This window comes from Chiloscyllium plagiosum, chromosome 28, assembly GCF_004010195.1.
Source record: "Chiloscyllium plagiosum isolate BGI_BamShark_2017 chromosome 28, ASM401019v2, whole genome shotgun sequence".
NCBI classification, from domain to species: Eukaryota; Metazoa; Chordata; class Chondrichthyes; order Orectolobiformes; family Hemiscylliidae; genus Chiloscyllium; species Chiloscyllium plagiosum.
The window spans coordinates 6187413-6200428 of NC_057737.1; the positions used below are offsets into that span (position 1 = coordinate 6187413).

Genomic DNA, 13016 nt, shown 5'->3' on the forward strand with positions numbered 1-13016 from the left:
TACATGACCACTGGCTGCACAGGGGAGAGTTAACTTACCAAGGCAATGACAAATGAAGATAAAAGTTGTCATCAATCTCATGAAGCTGGGAAGACATACAAAATCAGCAAACGAATAAGGCAGCAACTGGGGTATTTCCAAACATTCACCAGAGCACCACAGACCAGTCTGCAAATGTTTTGCTCTGGGAACCCTTACCATCTGTTCCACTTGTTAAAAAGTGGGAAATAGTTTCATCAGAAAAGCCATTACTTTTCCAGCAAACTTCATGCCCAAAGTAGACTTGAGACAGATGCTGCCATATCTAGTGAGTTTCTCCAGCACTTGGTTTGCATTTCAGAATTCCAGTATCTGCAGTACATTGCTTTTATTGAATTTGTTTAAAATAATTGGTTCTTTTTGGGATGTGTCCTTCTCTAATTGCCCTCAAGCAGGTCTGGTTAGTTACCTTCTTGAACCACTGCAGTCTTTTTTCTGATAAGACCATAAGAAATTCAGAACAGAAATAAGCCATTCAACCCCTCAAGTCTATTCCACATTCATAAAAGGATCATGACTGATCTGACATCGCATTCATTTTCCTATCCCTTCCCCATAACCCATTATTCCAGAATCTCAGCTTTAAGTATACACACAAATATTATACCCCCCCAAACCACCAGTAATTTCTCCAAGAAATTCCTCTTCTTATCATTCGTAAATTGGTGCCCCTCTTACTGAAACTAAGTCCTCTGGTCATAGGCTCTCTCAGGAGGGAAAACATCCTCTTAGCATTTACCCTGTCAAGCCCCTTGAGAATCCTCTACGCTTTAATGAGATCACCTCTCATTCTTCTCAATTCTCGTGAGTAGAGTCCCAACCTGTTTAGCCTTTGACCATATCAGAGTGAACTTTCTCTGAACTGTCTCCAATGAAATCACATTTTCCTTAAGGGAACCTTTCAATTTTAATTCGAGATTTTTAAAAATTGAATTCAAATTTCACTATCTGCTATTGTCTGCAACAGTTTCACATGATTATGAGGGCAGTTAAGAACCAAACTTATTGCTATGGGTTTAGGATCCCTGAAAGTCATCAGTAAACTTAGGTTTTTAAGTGACCGCCTGGCAGTTTGCTACACATTATTTGAGACTAGCTTTTATGCTGTAATACAAACAGAAAACTCAGGAAAAACTGAGCAGGAAAAAGGGGGAACAAAATCTGATTTTTTCTTGCAGGACTCTTTCAAAAGAGGGGTCATATTATACTCAATGCTCACTTTAAAAACATTTTACATGGAACTTGGGCATTACAGGCAAGGTCAGCAACTTTGTCCACCCCTAATTGTTCTTGAAGCAATTGGCTTTTAAATGTACTCAAGGCTGAGTGTCTGGAGTCATATGGGGGACACAGTGGCTAAGGATGGCAGATTTCCTTCCCAAAAAGGACACTGGTGAACCAGATGGATTTTTACAATTATTGCCGATGGTACACAATCACCATTAGAGTAGTTTTTAAATTCCAAATGTTTGGTTAATTTCAATTCAATAATCTACCATGATGGTATTCAAACCCATGGCCTCAGAGCATTAGTCTGAGTTTCTGGATCATGGGTCCAGTGATATTATGACTGTGATACCACCTCTCCCCAAAACTACTTTCACAGGTGCTGCCAGACCTGCTGAGCTTTTCCAGCAATTTCCATTTGTGTTTCTGCTGAGTTTCTCAAGCAATCTCCTTTATTATTTCTGAGATTCAACTTCAGCAGTTTTTATTTTAGCGTTTACATCAGAATTAATTATTGGAGTTTAAACTTCAGCTACTATGGTAGGATTTTTACTCATTTGCCAGGATTCCAGCATGGGCCTTTGGTTTACCAGTAAAGGTCAGCCCTCTCCTACTATGCACTGTACAAGGGTAGAAAGACAAAATCAACTCATGCTAGCAGCATACTTGCATATCTCCAGCTTTCTTTCTCTTACTGGCTTCTCAATACATTTTAAGTTTAGAGGGTTGGTAACAGATTAAAGACCCTTGCAGTTTTAGATGCTTTAAACAGCAAATTGAAATTTATTTTTCAACTTTGAAGGGGTGCAGCAACAGAGCTTCGCTGAAGTCCGGGTCAATATTTCACCCACATTAGCATCATTAAAACACATTATCTGGTTGCGTGTAAACTAGCTGATGAGTTTCTGATGTTACGACAGTGACTACACTTGAAAAAAAAAGTACTTCACTGCTTGTAAAGAGCTTTGGGAAGTCCTAAAGATTCAATATAAAACCAAGTTCTAATGTTTCTCCCCAGAGCTTCCATTGCTGGTCCTGAGCAGAGGTAATTAATTCTTCAATTGAACTTGGGGATGTTCATAGTTTGCAGGATTCAAGATTTAACACGTTACATCTCATGGCTTTTTTGAAATATATCCTTGACCACATTCTGCTGATCTTTCTCAAGAATGAGGATTTCAGCATTGTGACCACACATTCCCACTCTCCCATGCTGTCTCATTGTCCACCTCCCCCAAACACACCCTCACTCATACATTCACAGTTGTGTAACAGCACAAATGAGAAAATAAATGTTCTATTACTATCTCTCTGCACACTTCCCATAATCAGACACTGATCAATCTGTTAGGTGAATCCAGCTACAGTTGGATGACTGACGGAAAGCAAAGTAAACAAAATTCTTGCTCCTGATCATATAACAATGATATAAACATGGATCTGTGATGAGTAAAGCATTTACAGGGCTTTTCTTGATTTGTTGGCAGCCAGCCTGCCCTATCACCATCCACATCTTTCTTTGACACAATAACACCTGGATTAGCCATTTCCATAAAGAAATGCATGTTTCTTTTCAAATTGCCCCACTCTTGTCTTTATAATTATATTCAGCACAATTATATTGTGCTCCTCTGACTCTGGCCACTTGCACAGCCCTTGTTTCACCTATAGTGGCCACTGAGTCTAAGCAACTGAGAGCTCTGGAATTCCTTCAATAAACCTCCCTCACACCTCCTTTAAAATTCTTTCTAATAAAGTTATTCACCATTTGCCTGGATTTCACCTGATATGGCTTGGTGTCAAGCGTTGCTTTATACACTTCAACGAAATACATTAGGCTTTTTGACTGTGTTGAAGGCACTACATAAATGTAAACTGTTGATGCTCCTTCCCCACATGGCTAAACAATATAGTCAGCCTCAAGTGAAGAATGCTTTGATAACAGGCCCTTTTGACTGTACACAAACACCCTGAGGAGCCTGGAGACCATATCTGATTTAAATTATAAGATTGATCATAGTGCTTTGGCTTGGCTTGAAACATTAAATAATTGAATTCCCAAGAGATGGATTCCAGCCAAACATTGTTGATCTGTATTGAGTGTAAGGATCAGATCTTGTGGTAGACCTAGAACTGTTGATTGATTCCAGTGATCAAAACCCATAGTCACAATTAGCATAGATTACTGTGCAACTTTCAAAGAAAAAATGCACTTGACCATCTATTACATTCTTAATGACTGATCTTCAGCTAAGTGCTGCATGATCATTGTCAAGCTTACTGAAGTATGGGGCAGCTACATCGCACTTAAGATATGTCTGTTTCTTTATTCTTCTTGTTGCTGGCTGGGCCAACTTTCACTGACCAACCCTGACTGCCTCAAAAAGGTGGTAGTGAGCTACCTTTTTGAACTGCAGTAGTGCATACGAGGTGTAGGCAGACTAAAAGTGCTGTTAGAACAGAAACTCCAGGATTTTTACCTAGTAACACTTAAAAGGAATAATGATATAGTTCCAAGTCAGGTTTTTGTAGGACTTGTAGGGGAAACCATGGTTAGTAGCATTCTCATGTGCCTCCTGTTCCTCTTCTGTCTGAACTGCAGCATTTGAGAGTTTGGAATACATGCCAAGTCTAAGCATCCTGCCCACAATGTGACCCTTTTAGCTCTGGTGTTGTACTCTAGTGACATGCACACCCTCTATGGTGTTTGCAGTCCTATTATTAATTCCTGCTCTCTTCTGAGGACTGGGCAGAGAGATCACAGGCTCATATTTATTCTCCCTCCATTTTCCTCTAAAATCTTCAGAGCAGAGATGGATAGAATCTTGGGTAAGGGAAGAAGGTGGGTAAATGGGAACAGGATACAGATCAATTGTGAATGAGGGAGCTAGCTCAATGGGGTCAAAGAGTCGCTGTTGCCATTTATAAAGCTGCACACAGATTGACAGTTAATGAGCTGGGTCCCCTTTCGGGGCAGAGGGAATACCACAGGAATTATTGTCTGGTGTGGAGGGAAATCTTTGCTCATTTGCTCTCCCATGCCTTTTCTTTAGAACCTTTCCCAAAGGTTCTCCAACAAAGCTGAATCCGGATGGAATGCTGCTTGCTAGGTGAGAAAATCTCATACATACAGTTTCCAATTTTATATGTTCCCAAGTACAGTACTGGAAAGTTAGTAGTCAATACAGTCTGCAGTCACAAGAATGAGAAGCAAGATATATATGGAAACAAAATTAAGGTACTATACAATAATATTGATCTCACTCTTTTCAAATGCTGCATCCACCCTGTCTTCATTGACTCTTGGACTCCACAAAATTTGAAATTTAAAGTGCCTGGGTCATGTTGAAAGCCTTGCATAGCCTCAGCTACCCTCGCTTCTTGTAAGCTCCTCTAGTTTCAGATCCATTCCCCAGATATTTCTATCCTCAGAGTCCAAACTCTTACTTGTTCCATGTCTGTCCTCACACTTTGAAACTTGCTCCTTAAAACCCTCTGCTCCCCAACTCTCCCTCAAACAAACTCTTCAAATTCCACATCCTGAACTGTCTTTTGTCACATCACTTAACACAGCTGACGTGATTGATACTATTTCATTTTACACCCAGTACATCTACATTAATTGTTGGTCGAGTGCAGTGGGGAAGAGTGCATGCCTTGGAGTCAGAACCCTGGGTTCGAGCTCCACTCCAGGACTTGATGGCAATGGGATGTGCATTCAATACAGTCAAACAGGTTAAATGTCAAGCTGGAAATTCTGCCAACTCATGTCAATGGCAGGCACTAAGAACAGGAGAGATATGTGGTCAGCCATATGATGGAATGAAAGTACAGTCTCTCCCAACACTACCCATAGTTTCAGGCTGCAACACATGCAAAAGTACATGTTGTTCACAGCAACTCAGACTCCCCTGATGAAATGCAACATACCAGCCCCAAAATTTACATTGGGACATTTTGTTCTACATTCAAAAGGCACTTCATGTTATAAATACAGATTGTGCTTGTACTTATGGAATTATTCCAGGTGACCTGCCCTGACCTTTTCCTGATCGGTGAGGGGATAGATTAAAGACACACTGCAGTCATAAACAAAGCTTCTGACTGGGCCTGGTGTCCAGTATCTGCAATCACAATCACAAAATGTTATCAAGTTCAACCAGAATAAGCAAAAGTACAACTAGCTCCATCAGGCATCAAATGACTAATATAGAGGGCATGTTGAGCTTAGTCAGACAGCTTGCTGCTGTTACAACTGACTTTGAATAACTGGAGTTCATAAGTAGAATACAGATATAAGAAATGAAAGCAGGATTAGGCTATTCAGCTCCTTGAGCATCTCCTTCATTTGATGGGATCATAGGTGACTTTCTTCTCCCATCCCACACTATTCCCACATTCCACGGTTTCCTAAGTCCCTGAAGTTCTATCAACCACTGTCAGTCCTGAATATACTTAAAAGGCTAAGTGTCCACAGCTGTGTGGGAAGTTAACTCCAAAGGTTCACAACTCTATGCAATAAAGGAAATTTTTTCTTCCATCGAAGAGACTGTCCAAACTGGGGAAAGAGTCACTCAGTGTCCATGCCATCAAGACTTTGCTGGTGCAACAGTCCCAAGAGATGGTCTCCAGCTGGCTGATCTGTACTGAGTGTCAGGATCTGATTCTGTGTAAGATCTGGAACTGCTGACTGACCCTTGTGATAGAACCCACAATCACAACTAGCACACATTATTGTGCAACTTTCAAAGAAACAAAAATGCTCTCAACCACCTACCACACTCTTAACGACTGAGCCAGAGTCAAGTGCTATGTTAGCATCATCAATTGTCAAAGTGTGGGTCAGCTGTAATTAACCTCAAAAATGTGTTAATTTTTCCATGGGATGTGAAAGTCACTGGCTGGGTCAGCATTAGTTTGGAGAAACCATGGCCTAATGGTACTATTGCTACACTATTAATCCAGAGAACCACACAACGTTCTGGGAACCTGGATCGAGTCTCACCATGCCAAATGGTAGAATTTGACTTCAATAAAAAGAAAACCTGAAATTAAGAATGTATTGATAATTACAAAATCATTGCCAGTTGTCGGATAAACCCATCTAGTTCACTAACGTCTTTTAGAGAAGCAAACCGCTATTCTTAGCTAGTCTGGCTAACATTAACTCCAGACCTACACCTAACAGCCATCTGGGCAACAATCACTGGCTTCGCCATTAATTCTTGTGATTGACTAAGAAACTTATTGCCCATCCCGGATTGTGCCTTAAGGAGAACTGCTTTCTTGAACCATGGCAGCCCATGTGATGCTGTTACCCTATGGTGTTGTTGGAAAGGCAACTCTTGGATTTTCACCTAGTCCCTGTAGAAGGAATGGTGGCATCATTTTAAACTGGCACCCACCCCTCAGGATCAAATACTTTAATGAAGTCACCTCTCATTCATCTAAACACAAAATTCAAAAAAAGTTTATTCAATTTCTAATTCTGGGACAACCCTATCATTCCAGGAACTTGGTAAACATCACTGCATGCTCTCCAAAGCAAGGGCAATGGCAGGGGAGACACGATTGACCAGATAGCCAATTTCATTAGATGCAAGCTCCCAATTATTCTTTATTATTTCGCAAGATGTGGACATAGCTAGTAACAGCAGCATTTCTCACCTATCCCTAACTGCCCTCGAACTGAATGGCTGGCTCAGTCAAAAGTACATCGCTGCAGGTCTGAGTCACAAGTAGGCCAGACTGATTAAGGCTGGCAGATTTCCTTCCCCAAAAGTGCATTGATGACACGGATAGACCTTTTACAACAAACCAGTAATTTCAACATCACATTTACTGATACCTCAGCTTTTTATTCCAGATTTAATTAATTTTGAATTTAAATGTCCCAGTTGAACATTCACTGTTGGATAATTAGTCTGGATCTCTGGTTTTCTAGTCCAGCAACACCAAGTCACAGCCTTTTTTATCTTTACAAATAGTGCGTTGTGACATTGCCTGAGTTCATTCTATATTCCAATCAGATACTAGTTCTAAAATAATATTGCTATTCTGTCTCCACCATATCCCTATTCCTTCCATCCATAAGCCCAAGTCAGACTTCACACTCCATATAATTTGGCTGAAACGTTGATTAAGCAACTGCAATTGTATATTGCATCTCACAGCAAAGGCAGGCAGGAATACTGGAATCAGCAAATGTGCAAATAATCCTTAAAGATACTGATGATTACACTGAGAAGATTACACAGCAAAGCTATCATTGCAAGCACGGAGTACAGATAACCATAGCCCTGGTTCAGCAATTCACTGCAACTGAAGGGATTACAACATGGGCTTCAGGGAGGAGATGGCCTCATTATAATTGAGACATTATTTGGACCCCATCTTATCAGGTTGAGACTTCACTGTTCCCTCTTGCAGCTAAGCCGCATTCTCCCCAAGACATGGGCTACCTTTCAAAAGGAAAGACTACACCCATACCAATGGGAAGCCCAAATGTGCGCACATATTCCAAGTCTCAACACAACAGACAACTTCAGAAACCATGTCTGCTGCCCTGGTTCCACTATAAGCCAACTCGAAGCCTAGATGCAACAATACCACACTTAAATTTACTGACGCCAGTCCACTCAACACAACAGGGAACATACCCTTTTCACCCAAATGAAAAAACACCATTCCAGACAGCTCATGCACCCAATTAATGCATTGCAAAACCTCTAAGCCTTTGACTATAAATATCACAGCAAGTTGGGGAAAATTCCAAATCAAAGATAAAACATGAACGCTGGTATAATTTCATCCCTATTCAAGGAGACCTGCAAAACTATGTCCATCTAACCTGACAATTTAGATTGTCCCTAACATGACAATTCAATGAATATGACTGGTAATTAATTGATCCACACTGATTGGAAAGCACGCAGTGCGTGCGGACTTATTTATCTGTATGGGATGGACTGGTTTTGGAAAGGATTATTTGGATAGGGATTTGTCAGGAGAAAGTGAGGACTGCAGATGCTGGAGACCAGAGTTGAAAATGGTCATGCTGGAAAAACACAACAGGCCAGGCAGCATCCGAGGAGCAGGAGAATTGACGTTTTGGGCATAAGCCCTTCTTCAGGATTTGTCAGGAAAAGCAACCCAGCCTTTCAGCAAGCTCACTACCTATATTCAGCCCTTTCCCATTCTCAAATAGCCTACACACTCAGCATATGAATAATGGATCTTGGTGCATGAATAATAGATGTATGTTGAGATGCACAATTTAGCACAGGTAATTCTACCACTCTCAGCATATATGCAAGACAACTCAAAAGGCTTAGGTGCAGTTCATACCTTCCTGAATGGAAAGTAGTGAGGTACAAACCGAGTTCAATCAAATCAGGCCAATGTTGGACCCCCAGTGAAAAATGGGCATCAGGGCTAAACACATTTGCAAAGATAAATAACTCGGGCGACAGAACAGGACCATTCAAGGGAAAGCATAAAAGTGGAATGGTGAGGTCTGGAAACTGAGCAAACAGGAACTCTCATTAAACAATAAGCAGAAACAAGCTAAGACTCCTCAAGTTTGACCATCATCTGGACAACAAATACAAACATTTCGACAAGTATTTGAGACAAGTTCCTTCCACAGATTTCAGTTCATTCAAAACCTGTTCGCATCCTATCCTGCACACACTTGCTGGTCCTGCTTTGCTGAACTATGGTTCAATTTCCTCATGTCTCCAATTTAAAATGGTCACCCTTATGTCAGACAGGATGCGTTGTGATGCAGTGGGTAATGACATCTGGGCTTGAGACTTAATTGGTGCCCACAGAGGTTGCATTCACAACATCATCAAAAGGTTTTGAAATTAGCCTGTAAATTCCTCCAATATTCCCATTCTTACTGCCTGCCGTCAGTCATATCTCCTGGTCAGTCTTCCTGCAGAAAGCCACTGCAGCACATTGGTCAATAGTGTTGACCAATCCAAGCAACTCCAACCCTCTGAAATGAGGACAGGAGAAAAGACAAACAGGTCCTCATGTTTAAAAAACCAATTACACTGCCCTCTCAATCTCTAAACCTCAAAAAGGTATTTAACCTTCATGGATGCTCTGTTGGCATTTTATAAATCACCAACCTCCTTAGTCTGTTCCACCACTAAATCTTGTAAGATCTTAGAGTTCCATACTTAGACAGTCATAGATGTACAGCACATAAACAGATCCTTCGGTCCAACTCGTCCATGCCAGCCAGATATCCGAACCTAATCTGGTCCCAAATCTCTCCTATTCCTATTCATATACCCACCCAGATGCCTTTTAAATGCTGCAACTGTACCAGTCTCCACACTTCCTCTGGCAACTCATTCCATATACACACCTCCCTCCGTGTGAAAACGTTGCTCCTAGGGTCCCTTTTAAACTTCTCCCCTCTCAACCTAAACCTATGCCCTCCAGTCCTGGACTCCCCAACCCAAGGAAAAGACCTTGGGTATTTATCCTATCCATGCCCTTCATGATTTTGCAAACCTCTATAAAAGGTCACCCCTCAGCCTCCAATGCTCCAGGGAAAACAGCCCCAGCCTATTCAGCCTCTCCCTGTAGTTCAAATCCTCCAACCCTGGCAACATCCTTGTAAACCTTTTCTGAATCCTTTCAGATTTCACAACATCCTTCCAATAGGAAGGAGACCAAAATTGCATGCAGTATTTCAGTGTTGCAGTATGTCCTGTATAGGCACAACATGACTCCCAACTCCTATACTCAATATTCTGACCAATAAAGGAAAGCATGCCAAACGCTTTCTTCTCTATTCTATCTACCTGCGACTCTACTTTCAAGGAACTATGAACCTGCACTCCAAGGTCCCTTTGTTTGGCAACACTCTCCAAGACTTTACCATTAAATGTACATGTCTTGCTCCGATTCACTTATACAAAATGCAGCACGTCACATTTATCTAAATTAAACTCCACCTGTCACTCCTCAGCCCTTTGGCCCATCTGATCATGATGCACGGAGGTAACCTTCTTTGCTGTCCACTACACCTCCAATTTTGGTGTCATCTGCAAACGTACAAATCACTGATATAAATGATGAAAAGCAGTGGTCCCAGCACCAATCCTTGTGGCACAGCATTATGCACAGGCCTCCAGTCTGAAAAGCAACCCTCCACCACCACCCTCTCTTCTACCCAGTTCTGTATTCAAGTGGCTAGTTCTCCCTGTATTCCAAGAGTTCTACCCTTACTAACCAGTTTCCCATGGCGATCGTTGAATACTTTACTGAAAGTCCATATAGATCACATCTACCACTCTGCGACCACATAACCACCCAAAACCCTTTTCCCAGTCAATGATGTTTTAAAACATACCATGTTGATAAAATCTTGCAACAACTCTACTCATTTTCTCTTCTGTAACTCAGCATCTACATATTTCTGAGCATTGGTCTGCAACTCACTGAAGCTCTCCAATTCCATGTTAAGTTCACCAATGTCACTTTGGTAAAACAGAAGCACAACCAGACCTTAAACACACTGCAACACTGAAGCCTTACTTATTGTGGATGGTCTCACTGCAGTTAACAGGGAGGGCAGATTCAGGACTGAAATGGCTAATTGACCAATTTCCCTTCCTCTCCCCAGCCTAGCCAAGAGATACGGAGACCAACCCACCTGAGAATGTCTGAAGAAACACAAATGTGGGATAGTCCTGTATGGCTGTATACTGGTAATCCAACCGAACCGTTTCGAAAACATCAAGGTTGAACATATGACAGGTGACCTCAGACTATCCTAAAGTTTTAGTGGAGGCGAGGATCTAGGAGAAATCTCAAATTATCTCCCGAGAATTCTCGCCTCCGACGACTGACTCAATCATCCTCGGATGATGTCTGGGCACACACCATGACGGTGCATACTGTATACACGGTCTGGGACAGGTTGAATGATTTCACAATCTCTTATTAGGTTCTTCGGCAGACAGCGTGGCGTCGATCGCTGATTGAAGAAGCATGAGAAGATCGAGGGTAAAGTATATGGGATCAATCAATATTCTAATGCCCGTAAAGAGAGAAGGACAAGAACGTTTTAAACTGGCCTGGTGACAAAGAAATAGCCGGCAGTGACGGGACGCGGGGAGAGGGTTCTTCATTCCCCCCGGATAAAAAGTGTATGTGCGAGAGAGAGAGATTGTTGCTGGCGGATTTCGAAGGGTGTGGGAGAGAATATTGTCCGAAAGTGACAACCAGAACGTTTTTGGAAAAAACCTTTCGCATCGTAACGCACCACAAAAAAAGAAACACGCAAGGATCGTCATTGTACAAGAGCAGCAATTACTGACTAAATAAAACCCCTGGAGTGAGCAACCCGTAGAAATGTTAATAACGCAGAAGGAGCCTTGCTGTCTTTATCCAGATCCGCTCAGGTGGGGAGAGGCAATTTGTCTTACCTCCGCGGTGAGAGATATGCCGGCTCCTGAAGCTCTGTTTCTTCTTTTTGTGCAGCAACCCTGGGCACTTGAAGAGCAAAGCCGAGGACAGTACATAACCTCCCAGAGTGGACAGAATATACATCGTTGCTGACATTTCTCCCTCCGTAGCAGCCTCTCCACTTAATGCCCCTAAATAGAAAGATATAGACAAATAGACGGGCGTATTAAAAGGTACACACGGCTACAACGCTTTAAAAAAAGACACACAAGTGGATATCCTGAATGAATGGGGAGAGGAGATTATCTGCAGAACTGACCTGCTCCAGGGTCAGAGCCGGTCTGGAGAAGTGTGCCGTCACCCGCACCTGCGCAAAAGGACTCCCGGAGCGCCTTCCCAATGGGTCACTGTTTTTGTTACAATTCCCGTGGTTGCGCAGCCAATGAGCTGCATGCGCAATCAGTTCGGCCCCGCCCCCTCCTAGAATGTTGCAACAATAAAGAGTCTACGCCTGCGCAGTGATCTGTCCGTCTGACACAAAAGTAATAAGACCGTCTATGATAGTGAGATGAATAGCAAAGCTGTTGACCCCGGGAAACATTGAGGAGCTCAAGAGGGACTACGCAGGTTGGAGAACCGTGAAGCCCCTCTTTGAGTCCCCAGTGGACTGGTGGGAAACAGTAAAAGGGAACATCAAGAGGTTCTTCATCCTCAAAGGTGTTCAGGAGGCAAGAGAGAGGTAGGGAAAACTGTCCCAGCTCCAGGAAAGAATGCAGAACCTTCTCCTACTGCAGATGATGGGGGTCAATGTCATGGAGGACCTCAAGGAGGTGAAGGGCCAGCAAGCCTCGCTCTTTGCCTCAGAGGCCTCCAAGATAATCTTCTGGTCCAGGGTTGGCTTGGTGGAGCAGGATGAGGTGTGCTCACGTTTCTTCTTCCAGAAGGTGCACAAAGAGAGCTCTGTGCTCAGCAGCCTAAAGGAAGAAGATGGCTGGATAACATCATCTCAAGTTGATGTCATAAGGATCAGCAAATCCTTCTATGCCAGTCTGTATGACGCAAAGCCGACTGAGAGTGCGGCCTCCCAGTTGTTCCTGTCCTCTATCAGAGGTCTTAGATGACAGAACACGGGAGAGGCTGGACCAGCCGCTATCTCTGGACGAGCTGACCAAGGCCCTCAAGTCCTTCGAAAAGAATAAAACTCCCGGAAGCAACGGCTTACCGGTCGAGCTCTATTCTGCTCTGTGGGACTTGATTGGCCAGGACCTGCTGAAGGTGTATGTCAGTATGCTTTGGGCAGGTACCATGAGTGAATCCAT

At 42.6% G+C, this 13016-nt stretch overlaps 1 protein-coding gene across 1 annotated transcript in view; it reads right to left on the reverse strand.

The window, feature by feature from the left end:
* gdpd1 (glycerophosphodiester phosphodiesterase domain containing 1) overlaps positions 1-12176 on the reverse strand; it is a 57538-nt gene extending 45362 nt beyond the window's left edge. The window contains exons 1-2 of the mRNA XM_043718145.1: positions 12017-12176; positions 11718-11888 (exon numbers count right to left, since the gene is read on the reverse strand). Coding sequence (XP_043574080.1) covers positions 11718-11853 — 136 coding nt within the window. The 5' untranslated portion in view covers positions 11854-11888; positions 12017-12176. The remainder of the gene's footprint in view (positions 1-11717; positions 11889-12016) is intronic.
* Positions 12177-13016: the final 840 nt, after the last annotated feature.